At 44.3% G+C, this 19,246-nt stretch overlaps 1 protein-coding gene across 1 annotated transcript in view; it reads right to left on the bottom strand.

Moving 5' to 3' along the window:
• Positions 1 to 19,246, bottom strand: part of ano3 (anoctamin 3) — a gene marked incomplete at both ends in the record, with an annotated part of 153,238 nt that overhangs the window by 10,180 nt on the left and 123,812 nt on the right. The window contains 5 exons of the mRNA XM_080737314.1: positions 744 to 801; positions 2,135 to 2,246; positions 6,977 to 7,013; positions 9,201 to 9,365; positions 10,991 to 11,131. Of these exons, the coding sequence (XP_080593440.1) occupies positions 744 to 801; positions 2,135 to 2,246; positions 6,977 to 7,013; positions 9,201 to 9,365; positions 10,991 to 11,131 (513 nt within the window). The remainder of the gene's footprint in view (positions 1 to 743; positions 802 to 2,134; positions 2,247 to 6,976; positions 7,014 to 9,200; positions 9,366 to 10,990; positions 11,132 to 19,246) is intronic.

Genomic DNA, 19,246 nt, shown 5'->3' with positions numbered 1-19,246 from the left:
CTTGAAGTTAGCTATTGGCCACCAAGCATTTTAGAAGCCCTATTTTCGGCGATTTAGCCATGATTAAACCTTGCACACCTCATGGATATGCATGGAACAGAGAAAATGAGCTCTAAAGATCCTGGATTGCATTGGAGTGGATGGTAAATATCGGCGGCGCGACGCTCTCGCGGGCCGTGTAAACAGATGACGGCCGGCGGCCCGGCTCAAAAAAAATAATAATAATTAAAAAGCCGAACTAGTTCGGGATAGGCACCCAGGACGGTCCAAATTATCCCGAACTAGTTCGGGATAGGCACAATAAGAGTTAAAGATGTCAAAATGACCTGAGATCAGAGAGATGCTTTTCTCTGTGTGTGTGTTGGCTCCCTCGTTTAGCTGATTGAGTCTCCATCGATCAAACAGCTTATTGTAATAAACATAATAATGCAGTAAGGTGGTCTGCACTCACCTCCTCCAGTCTCCATCGATCAAACAGCTTATTGTAATAAACATAATAATGCAGTACGGTGGTCTGCACTCACCTCCTCCAGTCTCCATCGATCAAACAGCTTATTGTAATAAACATAATAATGCAGTACGGTGGTCTGCACTCACCTCCTCCAGTCTCCATCGATCAAACAGCTTATTGTAATAAACATAATAATGCAGTACGGTGGTCTGCACTCACCTCCTCCAGTCTCCATCGATCAAACAGCTTATTGTAATAAACATAATAATGCAGTAAGGTGGTCTGCACTCACCTCCTCCAGTCTCCATCGATCAAACAGCTTATTGTATTTCCCAGGCCTGCCAGCAAACCTGCACACACAGAACCCATTATAAACAAACCTAAGAACCTTCCAGGGAGAGTGCTCATGTGCGTCTTGCGGTGACACGCTTCCTAGTTTCTTCTTCTCTGAGCTGTTTTTTTATTATTTATTTTTTTGCACTGATTTTTGACATTGGTTGTGACATTAGGTTGTGTTGGTAGTTTCTGAGTATTTTGCTTTGTTTAACAATCACTGTCGCACTCGCAATGTTGAACTAACTAGCATTGACTGCTGTGGTCTCTTTTTGTAAGACACTTTATGTATATATACTTATGTATATATAATATTATTCGCCCCCTCTATTGATGCACCTTCTCTTTATTGGTACTGTACTGTTCTTGTTTTTTTCCTCTTATCTATCTTTTTTCTTACTTCTCTGTAACTTTGTAAATAACTGTATGCTGCTGTGCTACAACTGGACAACTGAATTTCCCCCTTGGGATAATAAAGGTATCTATCTATCTATCTAAACCTGCACACAGTGAGAGGGATGTGCTTTAGAACCAATCATAAGCCTGCGGTCAGTCTTACCAGGCTGTTCATGATGTTGACACACAGAACCCGGCGGGGGCTTCTGTTCTTCTTGGCAAAGTCATTATGAAACCATTAAATAGGAATTAAGCTCCACACACCCTGCTTTGCTTTTCTTTCTTTCTTTAATCTATTTCACAACAGTGAAGGGTAGGGAGGGGAGGGGGCTTGGTGGAAAAGGGAGGCCTGGTTAATCATGTCCCCCCACATGATTAGCCAGGCCTCCCTTTTCCCCATAGACTTTTACAAAAATATTTATAACAATTATGTTAAGCCTCGAACAAAGCCATCCAGGATGGCAGTGAATCATGAACATGAGACCTTTGTTTCTATGAAAAGAACATTTTGAAAATCGCTAAACAAAGGGTATTTATTAAAATGTAGTATATCAAATAATGTAATATTAAAATATGTTTTCACATAGGATCAAAGGTTGTATGGTCATGATTCACTGCCATCCTGGATGGCTTTGTTCGAGGCTTAACATAATTGTTATAAATATTTTTGTAAAGTCTATGGGGAAAATGAATGGGCGATTTTTAAGTGACCCCAGTAAACCACTTCCGCTGCGATGCTCTATAATTGTCCAGTATAAAGTTAGCGTTTACTTCCAGAGGAGCACGAGCTGCGGGAGCAACTTTCATTGAGATGAATATTTCAATTCGTCCCTTCCTGTGGTTTTTATATAGATTTCATACTGTACCTTCATATAGTTTATATCTATAGTATTAGTTACTGTACCTTCATATAGTATTAGTTACTGTACCTTCATATAGTATTAGTTACTGTACCTTCCCAGGAAGAAGGCGATGTAGAAGGTAGAACTGTTGAGGTTGACGAACTGGAAGAGAAACATCTTGAGAGCGAAGCTGTTCTCCCACTCTGACTCTGTACGAGGATGTTCTGTAATATAATAATAATAATAATAACACTCGGACTCTGTACGGGGATGTTCTGTAATATAATGATAATAACACTCTGACTCTGTACGGGGATGTTCTGTAATATAATGATAATAACACTCTGACTCTGTACGGGGATGTTCTGTAATGATAATGATAATAACACTCTGACTCTGTACGAGAATGTTCTGTAATATAATAATAATAATAATAACACTCTGACTCTGTACGAGGATGTTCTGTAATATAATGATAATAACACTCTGACTCTGTACGAGGATGTTCTGTAATATAATGATAATAACACTCTGACTCTGTACGAGGATGTTCTGTAATATAATGATAATAACACTCTGACTCTGTACGAGGATGTTCTGTAATGATAATGATAATAACACTCTGACTCTGTAATATAATAATAATAACACTCTGACTCTGTACGAGGATGTTCTGTAGTAATAATGGTAATAATAATAATTAACTTATGTGCTTATACAGTAGACTGGCTATTTCCACTATCTGGTCCACGTCACCATTGTGTGGTGAAATATGAAACACAATCTAAATGGTTAATTGAATCGTTGATAATAAGAAATAATAAGACACCAAAACAGATTAGGCACTTCCAGATCATTCAATTAAAGCATCACTATGTTGTTTGGGTTAGGGTTATTTTCAAATATATAGAGGCAGTTGCAAGGCGTTGTGAGCATGTAGATCTGCTATTTTCACAATAGAAAGTTTTCTTTTTTTCAACTTCGACTTTCGACTTTTTCTGGTGGGAGTTGACTTGTGTAATGAAGTCGACTGTCGTTAATGCCCTAATATGCTACATAGTTGTTAAAATAGTTACACAGTGCTGCTTTAAGCCTAAAGGTGATCAATAGGTGGACAGCATGCAGTGTGTGGTCAGTGTGGTCAGTGTGTGGTCAGTGTGTGGACAGTGTGGTCAGTGTGTGGTCAGTGTGTGGTCAGTGTGGTCAGTGTGTGGTCAGGGTGGTCAGTGTGTGGTCAGTGTGTGGTCAGTGTGTGGTCAGTGTGTGGTCAGTGTGTGGTCAGTGTGGTCAGTGTGTGGTCAGGGTGGTCAGTGTGTGGTCAGTGTGTGGTCAGTGTGTGGTCAGTGTGTGGACAGTCAGTGTGTGGTCAGTGTGGTCAGTGTGTGGTCAGTGTGTGGTCAGTGTGTGGTCAGGGTGGTCAGTGTGTGGTCAGTGTGTGGTCAGTGTGTGGTCAGTGTGTGGTCAGGGTGGTCAGTGTGTGGTCAGTGTGTGGTCAGTGTGTGGTCAGTGTGTGGTCAGGGTGGTCAGTGTGTGGTCAGTGTGTGGTCAGTGTGTGGTCAGTGTGTGGTCAGTGTGGTCAGGGTGGTCAGTGTGTGGTCAGTGTGTGGTCAGTGTGTGGACAGTGTGTGGTCAGTGTGTGGTCAGTGTGTGGACAGTGTGGTCAGTGTGTGGTCAGTGTGTGGTCAGTGTGGTCAGTGTGTGGTCAGTGTGTGGTCAGTGTGTGGTCAGTGTGTGGTCAGTGTGTGGACAGTGTGTGGTCAGTGTGTGGTCAGTGTGTGGTCAGTGTGTGGACAGTGTGTGGTCAGTGTGTGGTCAGTGTGGTCAGGGTGGTCAGTGTGTGGTCAGTGTGTGGTCAGTGTGTGGACAGTGTGTGGTCAGTGTGTGGTCAGTGTGTGGACAGTGTGGTCAGTGTGTGGTCAGTGTGTGGTCAGTGTGGTCAGTGTGTGGTCAGTGTGTGGTCAGTGTGTGGTCAGTGTGTGGTCAGTGTGTGGACAGTGTGTGGTCAGTGTGTGGTCAGTGTGTGGTCAGTGTGTGGACAGTGTGTGGTCAGTGTGTGGTCAGTGTGTGGTCAGTGTGTGGTCAGGGTGGTCAGTGTGTGGTCAGTGTGTGGTCAGTGTGTGGTCAGTGTGTGGTCAGGGTGGTCAGTGTGTGGTCAGTGTGTGGTCAGTGTGTGGTCAGTGTGTGGTCAGTGTGTGGACAGTGTGTGGTCAGTGTGTGGTCAGTGTGGTCAGGGTGGTCAGTGTGTGGTCAGTGTGTGGTCAGTGTGTGGTCAGTGTGTGGACAGTGTGTGGTCAGTGTGTGGTCAGTGTGTGGACAGTGTGGTCAGTGTGTGGTCAGTGTGTGGTCAGTGTGTGGTCAGTGTGTGGTCAGTGTGTGGTCAGTGTGTGGACAGTGTGTGGTCAGTGTGTGGTCAGTGTGTGGACAGTGTGTGGTCAGTGTGTGGTCAGTGTGTGGTCAGTGTGTGGACAGTGTGTGGTCAGTGTGTGGTCAGTGTGTGGACAGTGTGTGGTCAGTGTGTGGTCAGTGTGTGGTCAGTGTGTGGTCAGTGTGGTCAGTGTGTGGTCAGTGTGTGGTCAGTGTGTGGTCAGTGTGTGGACAGTGTGTGGTCAGTGTGTGGTCAGTGTGTGGACAGTGTGTGGTCAGTGTGTGGACAGTGTGTGGACAGTGTGTGGTCAGTGTGGTCAGTGTGTGGACAGTGTGTGGACAGTGTGTGGACAGTGTGTGGACAGTGTGTGGTCAGTGTGTGGACAGTGTGTGGACAGTGTGTGGACAGTGTGTGGTCAGTGTGTGGTCAGTGTGTGGACAGTGTGTGGACAGTGTGTGGTCAGTGTGGTCAGTGTGGACAGTGTGTGGTCAGTGTGGTCAGTGTGTGGTCAGTGTGTGGACAGTGTGTGGTCAGTGTGGTCAGTGTGGTCAGTGTGGTCAGTGTGGTCAGTGTGGTCAGTGTGGTCAGTGTGGTCAGTGTGTGGTCAGTGTGTGGTCAGTGTGGTCAGTGTGGTCAGTGTGTGGACAGTGTGTGGTCAGTGTGGTCAGTGTGTGGTCAGTGTGGTCAGTGTGGACAGTGTGTGGTCAGTGTGGTCAGTGTGGTCAGTGTGGTCAGTGTGGTCAGTGTGGTCAGTGTGGTCAGTGTGGTCAGTGTGTGGTCAGTGTGGTCAGTGTGGTCAGTGTGGTCAGTGTGTGGTCAGTGTGTGGTCAGTGTGGTCAGTGTGTGGACAGTGTGTGGTCAGTGTGGTCAGTGTGTGGTCAGTGTGGTCAGTGTGGACAGTGTGTGGTCAGTGTGGTCAGTGTGGTCAGTGTGGTCAGTGTGTGGTCAGTGTGGTCAGTGTGTGGTCAGTGTGGTCAGTGTGTGGTCAGTGTGTGGTCAGTGTGGTCAGTGTGGTCAGTGTGTGGTCAGTGTGGACAGTGTGTGGTCAGTGTGTGGTCAGTGTGTGGTCAGTGTGGTCAGTGTGGTCAGTGTGGTCAGTGTGGACAGTGTGTGGTCAGCGTGGTCAGTGTGTGGTCAGTGTGTGGTCAGTGTGTGGTCAGTGTGTGGTCAGTGTGTGGACAGTGTGTGGTCAGTGTGTGGTCAGTGTGGTCAGTGTGTGGTCAGTGTGGACAGTGTGTGGTCAGTGTGGTCAGTGTGGTCAGTGTGGTCAGTGTGGACAGTGTGTGGTCAGTGTGTGGTCAGTGTGGTCAGTGTGGTCAGTGTGGTCAGTGTGGTCAGTGTGTGGTCAGTGTGGTCAGTGTGTGGTCAGTGTGTGGTCAGTGTGGACAGTGTGTGGTCAGTGTGTGGTCAGTGTGTGGTCAGTGTGGACAGTGTGTGGTCAGTGTGTGGTCAGTGTGGACAGTGTGGTCAGTGTGTGGTCAGTGTGGTCAGTGTGTGGTCAGTGTGGTCAGTGTGTGGTCAGTGTGTGGTCAGTGTGGTCAGTGTGTGGTCAGTGTGGACAGTGTGTGGTCAGTGTGTGGTCAGTGTGGTCAGTGTGTGGTCAGTGTGGACAGTGTGTGGTCAGTGTGTGGTCAGTGTGGACAGTGTGTGGTCAGTGTGGTCAGTGTGGTCAGTGTGTGGTCAGTGTGGTCAGTGTGTGGTCAGTGTGGTCAGTGTGTGGTCAGTGTGTGGTCAGTGTGGTCAGTGTGGTCAGTGTGGACAGTGTGTGGTCAGTGTGGACAGTGTGTGGTCAGTGTGGTCAGTGTGGTCAGTGTGTGGTCAGTGTGGTCAGCGTGGTCAGTGTGTGGTCAGTGTGTGGTCAGTGTGGTCAGTGTGGTCAGTGTGGACAGTGTGTGGTCAGTGTGGTCAGTGTGTGGTCAGTGTGGTCAGTGTGGTCAGTGTGGTCAGTGTGTGGTCAGTGTGTGGTCAGTGTGTGGTCAGTGTGGTCAGTGTGGTCAGTGTGTGGTCAGTGTGTGGTCAGTGTGTGGTCAGTGTGTGGTCAGTGTGTGGTCAGTGTGGTCAGTGTGGTCAGTGTGTGGTCAGTGTGTGGTCAGTGTGGTCAGTGTGGTCAGTGTGTGGTCAGTGTGTGGTCAGTGTGGTCAGTGTGTGGTCAGTGTGGTCAGCGTGGTCAGTGTGTGGTCAGTGTGTGGTCAGTGTGGTCAGTGTGGTCAGTGTGGTCAGTGTGGACAGTGTGTGGTCAGTGTGGTCAGTGTGGTCAGTGTGGACAGTGTGTGGACAGTGTGGTCAGTGTGTGGTCAGTGTGGTCAGTGTGGTCAGTGTGGTCAGTGTGTGGTCAGTGTGGTCAGTGTGGTCAGTGTGTGGTCAGTGTGTGGTCAGTGTGTGGACAGTGTGTGGTCAGTGTGGTCAGTGTGTGGTCAGTGTGTGGTCAGTGTGGTCAGTGTGTGGACAGTGTGTGGTCAGTGTGGTCAGTGTGGTCAGTGTGTGGTCAGTGTGGTCAGTGTGGTCAGTGTGTGGTCAGTGTGTGGTCAGTGTGTGGTCAGTGTGTGGACAGTGTGTGGACAGTGTGTGGACAGTGTGGTCAGTGCTCACCCAGGTTGGTCAGAAGATACGCCACTTTCTCATACACCTGACAGGAAGACAGAACACAACATGTTTAAGCTTCCAGCATAACGTATATTACGCTTCCACAGACAGAAGACAGAATTTACTGTATTTACACTTCCACAGGGAAAATGAAACATGATTTTTATGATCTGGTAAAACATGACGCCCCCAGATATACTATTATTGCTGTCGTTAATCCATCCATCTTCAACCTATCTGTACGGAGGAGTGGGGTAACGATTCCAGCAGACATCCTGGCCAACATTAACCCCTTCATCCTGGGGGGTCCCAGGTTGTTCCCAGGCCAGAGTGGAGATATAATCTCTCCCTCTCCCCCCCATTTGGTCCTTGGCTTGGTCTGCCCCATGGTCTCCTCCCAGTGGGACGTACCATTATAGTTATTTTCACTGTTGTTGCTGCCAACGTGTATATCGCGTCCCTGTTTTCTCGCTCTATAATCCAGCATTATGAAAATGTGTCTCTTTCCCAACAAAGTTGAGACATCAACATTATTATTTTGTTGAATGCACATGAGTGACTGTGTGTGTGTGTGTGTGTGTGTGTGTGTGTGTACTGTGTGTGTGTGTGTGTGTGTGTGTGTGTGTGTGTGTGTGTGTGTGTGTGTGTGTGTGTGTGTGTGTGTGTGTGTGTGTGTGTTAGGGCATTAACGAAAAAGTCGACAAGTCGACTTCATTACACAAGTCGACTCCCACCAGAGAAAGTCGAAAGTCGAAGTTGAAAAAAAAACGTTCTGTTGTGAAAATAGCCGATCTACATGCTCACAACGCCTCGCAACGGGCGTTGTGAGCATGTAGATCGGCTATTTTCACTTAAGAGGTATTAAAAAGTCCTTAAATTGTCACTTTAGAAAATGTGAAGATACCCTCTATACACTTAAACTTTATGTTGGTTACTTGGTTTGTTTACAGTTGAGTGAGAAAACAATGTTGCACATTAAGTTAATCATCTGGGGACCCCCCAAAAATAATTGGGGTGTTGTGTGTGATGTGATGACATCATCAAACGATAAAGTCGACTTCAACTCAACTTTTTACTGAGTGGATTCGACTTGCAAAAATCACAAGTCGTTAATGCCTTAGTGTGTGTGTGCGTGCGTGGCTGTGTGCGTGTCTCTCTCTCCCCCGGACCCTAGCGTCTGGGTTGGCCTGACATTTCTTCCACTTAAAATGGGGGAGGGGGGAGAGGGGAGAGTTAAAGGGGAGAGGGGAGAGTTAAAGGGGAGAGGGGAGGGGGGGGAGTTAAAGGGGGGAGGGGAGTTTATCACAGCCACCTCCAGCACATTGCAGCGTCAGGTCTTGGCTGCGGATGTGAGGCGTTATTAAGACAACGTTGTGATTCAGCTCTGTGATAAAATGATACGATAACGTCTGCTTCGCGGTGTCTGCTCTTTATGATGATGATAAAGTGTGTCTGCTGCTAAACCAAACCGTTATGTAAATGTTGTGCACAGTGTGCTCTGTGGCCAGGTACCCTACCAGACCCCTGTGAGCATGAGATACACCAGTGTTTCTCAACCTTTTTTCTGCATGGGCACACTTTTCATGTCCCAAGAATCCATGGGCACACCAACATAATACGGGGGTGTAAATATCGTCACTGTCGGGAAGAAACCTTGTATCTCCAAGTTTCAAATTTGTACGTTTCTTTGCAAAGTAAAGCCCTGCTTCATCAAACAAGGCTGTCGCACAACAGTAGTGAAAAAAGCAGATCTACAAGCACACACCGCCTCGCACCGTGAGGCGTTGTGCGCTTGTAGATCGGCTGTTTTTTTAAATCATTTTTAAAATGATAAATACAATACTGGCTTTCAAGCAGTTTCAAGGGGCACACTTGACCCTTCTCAGGGGCACACCAAAGGTCCCCAGGCACAGTGGTTGAGAAACACTGATATACACTGTATAACTGACTGTGTGTTCTTAATCATGGGATACACTGTACAACTGTCTTTGCTTTAAAGCAGTGGTTCTCAACCTATTCAGGCCGCGAGCCCCAAAATAATCATAATTTTAACTGGGGACCCCCACCCTGACGAGCACTAAGAGTTGAGGCATTACATTTTGTATAACATGGTTCTATTGTGAAAATAGCAGATCTACATGCTTACAACGGCTCGCTGCGCGAGGCGTTGTGAACATGTAGATTTGCTATTTTTTTACTCAAGTATATTTACTTGAGTAAATATACTCACCACGTTGAGTGACATGATGATGATGAAGTTGATGCACACCCCGGTGCCTGACGTAGCAAACTGCCAGTTCTTCTTCACAAACTCCCATTTTAACGACGTGAACTTCTCCATGGCGATGAGCCGGAAGAGGACCACCGCAAACACCGCCGTTAGAACCAGAGAAATCTACACACATAATGTAAACAAACACCGCCGTTAGAACCAGAGAAATCTACACACGTAATGTAAACAAACACAGCCGTTAGAACCAGAGAAATCTACACACATAATGTAAACAAACACCGCCGTTAGAACCAGAGAAATATACACACATAATGTAAACAAACACCGCCGTTAGAACCAGAGAAATCTACACACATAATGTAAACAAACACCGCCGTTAGAACCAGAGATATCTACACACATAATGTAAACAAACACCGCCGTTAGAACCAGAGATATCTACACACATAATGTAAACAAACACAGCCGTTAGAACCAGAGAAATCTACACACATAATGTAAACAAACACCGCCGTTAGAACCAGAGATATCTACACACATAATGTAAACAAACACCGCCGTTAGAACCAGAGATATCTACACACATAATGTAAACAAACACAGCCGTTAGAACCAGAGATATCTACACACATAATGTAAACAAACACAGCCGTCAGAACCAGAGAAATCTACTCGACTAAAGCCTCTATCAGAGTGCAGGGTGAAGAGCCTATCACCGCAAATTTTAGGTGATATTAAAGCTATCCACCTAAAGTGAGAAAACAAGTGGAGGCCATCATAGTCAGTCACGGTGAAGTCCTATCACTGTGACTGACTGGTCTAGATCGACCAATCAGTGAACGGGATGATGGGCCGATCTGTCTGATAGTAAAAACAGAGAGATGTGTCAGGGTTTGCGGTGGAAAGCTCTTCACCGCGAGTAATGATGTAATGTTGTAGTTTTATGACTTAAAAAGACTACGTTGCGGGGGATAGCTTATCACCGCGGTGCCTACTATGATAGGGGCTTAAGACTCCCTAATCGGGAGATAAGCGACCATCAGGTCGCATACATAAACTTTAGAAGGCAATGGTAGCCAATCAGGAGGGAATATGGGGAATGGGACAGATCCATGTTGATGACATGACTGTAGAGATACTGTGTGAGATACTGCGTGATTTTAGGGCAAAATCTGTAGGAGCAGTGTCCAAAAATTTGTTTTGCTAGAAACGGCCTCATGGTGGCGCTAGAAGAAGGCCATGTGAGAAATGAGAGATGAGGGCTTGTGGTTTGGCAGCCAAGGAGTTTGTGTGCCATGGTTGGCATGGATTAGGGCAACGGTGGCGGAGATACGAGTAGGGCAAAAGTGTGACATGGCGTATGACGGACAGATTGACAGACTGACAGCCGGTGGAGGTTTTGATCCTAACTGTAAACAAACATGTAAACAAACACCGCCGTCAGTACCAGATAAATCTACACACAGAACAACAACAATGCAGAACAGTACAACTACAGTAACACAGCAGGTTTATGATATGAACTAACAACACAAGACACTCAGTCACAACAATGATGTTTGTCCACCAGGGGGAGGTATTGAACCATGGCTGGGTTATGACACGCATCACACAACACAAAAAGCATCTTTACCATGAAGCACATACACATACTGTGCCATGACAAACACACACACACACACACACACACACACACACACACACACACACACACACACACACACACACACACACACACACACACACACACACACACACACACACACACACAGTTATAGTGTGTTTACCATAAAGAAGATTCCAGACACAGACACCATCAGGCGGCTCAGTTTGTCGGTGAACGGTTGGAAAGGCTCAGGCTTGCCAGAGATGGGGTTAACCCTTTCCACCCTGGAGTACTTGGCTTCAAACTGCGGCCTCAGCTCCTCCTGAAAGTACAGCAGTTCTATTAGTTCTGTTAACAAACATATTTCAACTGTTACCATTCACAGTCCTACTCTAATAATAACAACCATTTATAGTTCTACTGTTACATTAATGACCATTGATTATAATTACATCTAACGATGCTTCTCCTCCATTCACGTTTGGTGAATGTAGCCTTGGCCAGGAAAATTTGATGTCTTCAGGTGGTAACCATCGATCATAAGGTGTTTCGACCCGCAAACCACAACACCCTCCTGATGGCCGGGTCGGCAGTGGTGGCCAAATCACTGCCCATCTCCTCCTCCTGACCAAGGCTAAACTCCCCTCTCCTGCTCTATTTGTTTTTCCCCAACAAGAGGCTTCTCTGGGGAGGTATTGGGTGGGTCCCTCCTGAGGTCTTGAGGTGACACAGGTGCGTAGAGTTCTCCAGTACTGTGGGGTTATTCCTGCCTGGAGTTCTCCTTCGTCTCACCAACTCACCGACCAAGTTGTGCGCTGCACCTGTGACCCCTCTTCTCCACACTTGGTCCTGGCTTGATGTATTTTTACCTTTTGTGTTCCTGCAGATGTTCTCGCAGTGACACTTTACTTCCAATTTCTCCCCAGCTGATGTTGTTTACGTGAGCCATCTCGTTAGCTGTGATTAGTTAAGGGCTGTTACCGTTATGTTTGTATTGTTGAGTCTCACATACTCCCCCCCTCTCGGGAGACTCTGAGGGTATCTGAATAAATGTCTGTAGCTTGTGTTGGTGCCCTCTCGCGAGTGCTGTGCATGAGGTTGCTAACCTCATCCAGTCTGTCACATTGTGCTCATTAAAATCAAAGGGTTATTGACAATGTATTCTTCAGAGATAATCCTTCACAATGTTGTTCCACTCAGCCGATCGACAAAGCGTGTGTGTGTGTGTGTGTGTGTGTGTGTGTGTGTGTGTGTGTGTGTGTGTGTGTGTGTGTGTGTGTGTGTGTGTGTGCGTGCGTGCGTGCGTGCGTGCGTGCGTGCGTGTGTGTGTGTGTGAGGATGTGCGTGCGTCAATGTATTGATAATTCTGACCTATCAATAGCAGAACAATTGGCTCATAATTATGTGTATGTTATGGATTCATAGCCACAACCTACCCAACAACAGGATCTGGTCCTGCAGTTATAGAACAAACATGTTATAGAACATGTTATAGAACATGTTATAGAACATGTTATAGAACAGTTATAGAACGAACATGTTACAGAACATGTTATAGAACATGTTATAGAACATGTTATAGAACATGTTATAGAACAGTTATAGAACGAACATGTTATAGAACATGTTATAAAACATGTTATAGAACATGTTATAGAACATGTTATAGAACAGTTATAGAACATGTTATAGAACATGTTATAGAACATGTTATAGAACAGTTATAGAACAGTTATAGAACATGTTATAGAACGAACATGTTATAGAACATGTTCTATAACATGTTATAGAACATGTTATAGAACGAACATGTTATAGAACATGTTCTATAACATGTTCTATAACATGTTCTATAACATGTTATAGAACAGTTATAGAACATGTTCTATAACATGTTCTATAACATGTTATAGAACATGTTATAGAACATGTTCTATAACATGTTCGTTCTATAACATGTTCTATAACATGTTATAGAACAGTTATAGAACATGTTATAGAACATGTTATAGAACATGTTATAGAACAGTTATAGAACAGTTATAGAACATGTTATAGAACATGTTATAGAACATGTTATAGAACATGTTATAGAACAGTTATAGAACGAACATGTTATAGAACATGTTATAGAACATGTTATAGAACAGTTATAGAAGGAACATGGGACATTCTACCCTCCCTGACACCATCCATTTAAATATCCTCACTTTCCAGCAGAAACCTTGTATCTCCAAGTTTCAAATCTGTATGTTTTTTAGGTAAAGTAAAGTCCCGTTTCATCATACAAGACTGTCGCATAAGACTTGTGTGCTTGTAGATCTGCTATTGTCACCATTTTAAATCATTTTTAAATGATGAATACAAAATGGACAGTTTTGGACATACAAGGTTTCTACTGATGATATGTTAATCAGTGGTTTCCTTATAGCCGGAGAAACTATCTATCAGCAGGCCATAGCAATTTCACAGAGAAAGGAGGTGTCATTCACTGCTGATGTTTTTCACATATTATCCTTCGTACATACAGTATAGTATAGTATAGTATACTATAGTATATACGTACATACAGTATAGTATACTTGTGTTGTTTTTATGAAATGATGATGATTTGAATAGAGGACCAGAATGGAAACAAGACCCCAGGATATTTTTGGAGTTTTCCTTTTAGCTGTAATGTCGGACTGCACCTTGTGCTGTTTACATGTCAGACTAAGTAATCAATCAATCAATCAATAACAAGCATAGAAGCTGTCAGGGACATAACGACATTCCTGATATGATATTGATCCATAAGAGTAGGTGTCAGTGACATTACGTCTATACAGTATGATAAGATCCATTGATCCATGGATAAGAAGCATAGAAGCTGTCAGTGACATTCCATCCATATGTGATATGATATTGATCCATGGATAACAAGCGTGGGCAGCAGCTATCAGTGACATTATATCCATGTCAGGCCTTGTATCTCCATATTTTTCACATCATCATGTGTTTTCTGCAGAGCGGTCTGACCCCCAGTCTGACCCCCGACCCCCAGTCTGACCCGTGGTCTGACACCAAGCAGTGGGGGGGCCTTGTGCAGGAACCAAAGACTGGAAGAGCCAATTGGCGTCTGTCAATCACAGGGCCCTGAGCGCAGAGACGTTGGTTTCTGCAAAACACCGTCCCACCCTCTGGTCCATAGCGTTAGTGGAGTTCTGCCTAACGCTATGGACCAGAGCTACCTCCACCTAGCTCTGGTCCATAGTGTTAGTGGAGTTCTGCCTAACACTATGGACCAGAGCTACCTAGCTCTGGTCCATAGCGTTAGTGGAGTTCTGCCTAACGCTATGGACCAGAGCTACCTCCACCTAGCTCTGGTCCATAGTGTTAGTGGAGTTCTGCCTAACGCTATGGACCAGAGCTACCTCCACCTAGCTCTGGTCCATAGTGTTAGTGGAGTTCTGCCTAACACTATGGACCAGAGCTACCTCCCACCTAGCTCTGGTCCATAGCGCTAGTGGAGCTCTGCCTAACACTATGTTAATGTCATGCTGTCACTAATGTCATGCTTTTTGGATTTCACTTGAAATGAGGACAACAGGCTATGCTGCACATGGTCAGTCTGTCTGCAAGGTCGTTCTGCCCCTCATTTTGCCAACAATGTCATGTGAATAATAAACCCCGATTTTGTTCAGTTTAAGTGGCAAAATGACGAAGCTCAAAACCTCCTCTCTGCATTGCCTTGCTAATGATTGGTGTCAGGTGGTGAAACTTTGATAAAAATGTTAATGGTAATACTTGTAACAGACCTGTCGAATGTCTTGGTCTCAAAAGGAGCATCATTAAAGGAGTAGTTCATCCCCAAAACGACTTTTTTTCTATTGATTACTCATGCCATGGAGAGTAGAGAATATTTCTTTGGTTTCTAGAGTTCAATAATATTTCTTTGGTTTTTGTCACATTCCTAAAAAATTTGATTCGAGTAAATTTACCCCCATTGATTCCCGATGGGGACCCTTTTCGAAACGGGTCCCCATCCAGAATGAATGGGGGTACATTTATTGTTATCACATTTTTGTCTTAGGAATGCGACAAAAAACTAAAAAATATTATTGATCTAGTCTCCATGGCATGAGTAATCAATAGAAAAAAAGTCATTGTGAGGGTGAACTACTCCTTTAAGTGCTGCAAAAAGTGTTATTTAACAAAGAAACAGCCTAACTATTTCTAGGTAAAAACCTCCTATCTGCATGTTGTCGACTGCAGATAGGAGGTTTTTACCTAGAAATAGAAATAGTAGAAAGGAGGTTTGGTGTTTTCATTTTCCCAACAAAGTGAATTGTTCAGATTGGAGGTTTTGCATTTTGGCCATCGTTGTCCTGGCTGTACAGTGTAGGCTACAGTGTATGTTTATGTGTACAGTGTAGGCTACAGTGTGTGTTTATGTGTACAGTGTAGGCTACAGTGTGTGTTTATGTGTACAGTGTGTGTTTATGTGTACAGTGTAGGCTACAGTGTATGTTTATGTGTACAGTGTAGGCTACAGTGTATGTTTATGTGTACAGTGTAGGCTACAGTGTGTGTTTATGTGTACAGTGTAGGCTACAGTGTATGTTTATGTGTACAGTGTAGGCTACAGTGTATGTTTATGTGTAAAGTGTCGGCTACAGTGTATGTTTATGTGTACAGTGTAGGCTACAGTGTATGTTTATGTGTACAGTGTAGGCTACAGTGTGTGTTTATGTGTACAGTGTAGGCTACAGTGTATGTTTATGTGTAGGCCTACAGTGTGTGTTTATGTGTAAAGTGTCGGCTACAGTGTATGTTTATGTGTACAGTGTAGGCTACAGTGTATGTTTATGTGTACAGTAGGCTACAGTGTATGTTTATGTGTAGGCCTACAGTGTATGTTTATGTGTAAAGTGTCGGCTACAGTGTATGTTTATGTGTACAGTGTAGGCTACAGTGTATGTTTAATAAACATACACTGTAGCCTACACTGTACACATAAACATACACTGTAGCCTACACTGTACACATAAACATACACTGTAGCCGACACTGTACACATAAACATTGTTTATGTGTACAGTGTAGGCTACAGTGTATGTTTATGTGTACAGTGTAGGCTACAGTGTGTGTTTATGTGTACAGTGTATGTTTATGTGTACAGTGTAGGCTACAGTGTATGTTTATGTGTACAGTGTAGGCTACAGTGTATGTTTATGTGTACAGTACAGTGTAGGCTACAGTGTATGTTTATGTGTACAGTGTAGGCTACAGTGTGTGTTTATGTGTACAGTGTAGGCTACAGTGTGTGTTTATGTGTACAGTGTATGTTTATGTGTACAGTGTAGGCTACAGTGTATGTTTATGTGTACAGTGTAGGCTACAGTGTATGTTTATGTGTACAGTACAGTGTAGGCTACAGTGTATGTTTATGTGTACAGTGTAGGCTACAGTGTGTGTTTATGTGTACAGTGTAGGCTACAGTGTGTGTTTATGTGTACAGTGTAGGCTACAGTGTATGTTTATGTGTACAGTGTAGGCTACAGTGTGTGTTTATGTGTACAGTGTAGACTACAGTGTGTGTTTATGTGTACAGTGTAGGCAGTAGGCTACAGTGTATGTTTATGTGTACAGTACAGCATCCATCGGAGTGAGGCAAGGATCCCCTACATCCTGCTTCCTGTTTGTGATGTTTGTCGACATGCTCATCAGAAAGATTAAACAACAGTGTGAGGACGATGGTTTCCTAAAATGGCTCCACGTTTTAATGCTGATGGATGACACTGTTATCCTGGCAACATCAAAAGAAAGGCTGACTGAAAAACTGAAACATCTGGAGGAATATTGTGATGAATATGGCATGCTTGTTAATGAGAGTAAAACAAAATTCATGGCTATATTGGGATCTGATGAAGACAGGCAACCTATTCAGCTTGCTTCGTTTACAGTGAGGCACTGTGACAGTTATACATATCTTGGAGCCATATTCACCGCTGATGGAAATGCCCGAAACTCACTTGCCCTACATGTAAAAGAGAAGACAAAGCACTTAAACAAACTGATAATCTTCCTGTCTACAAACTATGATGCCCCATTTTCTGTAAAACGTAAGGTTTTTGAGGCGGCCTTTTCATCAGCTATTTTGTATGGGTGTGAGGCTTGGTTACAAGTTCCCTTAAAGTCTGTTGAAACTCTCTACATGACTGGAGTGAAAACCCTACTTGGGGTGAGGGTTACTACACCTAACTTAACCTGCTTGTTGGAAGCAGGGCTGCCTTCATTGCAAGCCTTAGTGAGAGAAAAGCAGGCCAGGTTCTTCAACAAGATACAGCAGCGTATTGGCATGCTTGATGACCCCTTGTGGTATGTTCTTCAACTGCTAAAGAAGGAGAACCAAGTCATGTATTCTCATATATCTGAGATAATGGAGAAACAAGATCATATTGAGAGTGACCGAAGGGACATGATTCATAAACTGCAATCCAAGGAGGGAACAAGATATAGGACATACCAAGCCATCAACCCAGATTTATCTGTCCATCCACTCTACACAAGCACCAGCAGTACACCTTACATTGAGGACTATTTGAGGATAACCTTTACACGGTTTCGGTTGTCCTCTCATAGACTGCGTGTGGAGATGGGAAGGTGGAGTCGCATACCACCTGAACAGCGTACATGTCAATGTGAGACTGGTATACAAAATGAACAGCATATACTAGTGTGTCCCCTCACACAGGACATCAGAAGAAAGTATGGACTTGAGTTTGATGATCTGAGCTCACTCTTTGCGGCAACTAACAGAGAAACTTTGCGTATGCTGCATGCCTGCCTGTCACTTTTGGAGCAACAGAAAGTTTTGGTTGTTTGATTCAAGGGATTTTGTGTTTTGTGTTGTTTTTTAATGTATTGTAATTTGTACCTTTTAAAGTTTTTTATTAATGGGTTTTCGATTATTGTTTGGACCCAATCTTTATATTACATCGGAGTAACTCATCTACTTCCGGGTCAACAATCACCCGCTAATTTAAAACCAAACCACTTGGCCTAGATGTACTACATATGTACTAAATATAGCTTACAAATTCAAACACCCATGCCACTTTTGCCAGATGTGTTTCCAAACCTCTGTATACAGTCGGATTAGTTACTACCGTAATATTTTGTCTCTGTATAAAATAGCCTCAAGTCGACCCGGAAACAGTTAGCCCCAGTTAGCCCAATAGCTAATAGTTAGCACACAACTTTCTACCTCTTCTCTTTCACTTCAATCGCGGTAACGTCCGTATTTCACTATTGGCCGCCAAATCGCGTTAATAGTCCCCTCAAATAGTTATCATCTACAACGCAAATCAAACAGTCATCGCCTCACCAATCGCCTCACCAATACTGTATTAACGTCTGTTTACATTACAGACGTGGGTGCCACTCGATTCTATAGGTCACCATTTGCGGCGTAACACATTCTATAGGTCAACAAATGGGGTGTAACATTCCAGCCACACTACACACGCAGTCACACACTCTACAAGACGCAAGCATCTACCTCTGCTCTCCAAGACGCACGCTTTTCTCCAAGGCGCAAGCGTCCACGTTTACCATCTACTGCAGACCGTGACACAGACATGCCAAAGAAAACAAGGAGGACATTATTCTATCCAAGACGCAAGCGTCCACGTTTGCTACCAGCAACAGGTAATGTACTATTCACTTTTAAGCGATTTTATCCTGTTGCTTTGTGTTGCGTGTGCGCGCGCGTTGCGGTTCGTCAGTGTGTGGATGTTATACTTTACACGTTTCCTCTGTTACTTTTTAAATTTCGCCAAATTTCTTTGCGTGCTTCGCAGAGCTGCGCTGGTGTGTGTGTGTGTGTGTGTGTGTGTGTGTGTGTGTGTGTGTGTGTGTGTGTGTGTCTTTGTGTGCCCTGGCCTGGCCATGTTTGAGCCTTATTTTAAAATGCTTTCCCTTGCCTCTCACGCTGTGTGTGTTTACCATCCCCCGCATCTGCCTGTGTGTGTTGTGTGGAGTACTTTACGCACTGTGTGTGTGTGTGTGTGTGTGTGTGTGTGTGTGTGTGTGTGTCTGTGAGAGAGAGAGAGAGAGAGAATGTGAGTGTGTGAAAACGCACACAATTCAATTCAAAGGAGCTTCATTGGCATGAGAAAACAAAGTTTACATTGCCAAAGCAAGTGTCCCAAATAAAATAAAAAACAGTTGAAAATGGGATTAGGGGTTACAGCATTGTGTAAACACAGCTATGTCGGATTGTGACATTTTATATATCTCGCCTACTATTTTTTCGCATTTAAAGGCAGCAGCTCTGTTTTTTCGCATTTAAAGGCAGCAGCTCTGTTTCATACTGTATGTGCAGTAGGTCTAGATGTCAACCTCCCTCCCCCACCCTCCCCCACATCTGCCTGTGTGTACTGTGCGCATATCA

Source organism: Nannobrachium achirus (assembly GCF_963921795.1).
Source record: "Nannobrachium achirus genome assembly, chromosome: 11".
NCBI classification, from domain to species: Eukaryota; Metazoa; Chordata; class Actinopteri; order Myctophiformes; family Myctophidae; genus Nannobrachium; species Nannobrachium achirus.
This window is presented reverse-complemented; position numbering and strand designations above follow the sequence as displayed.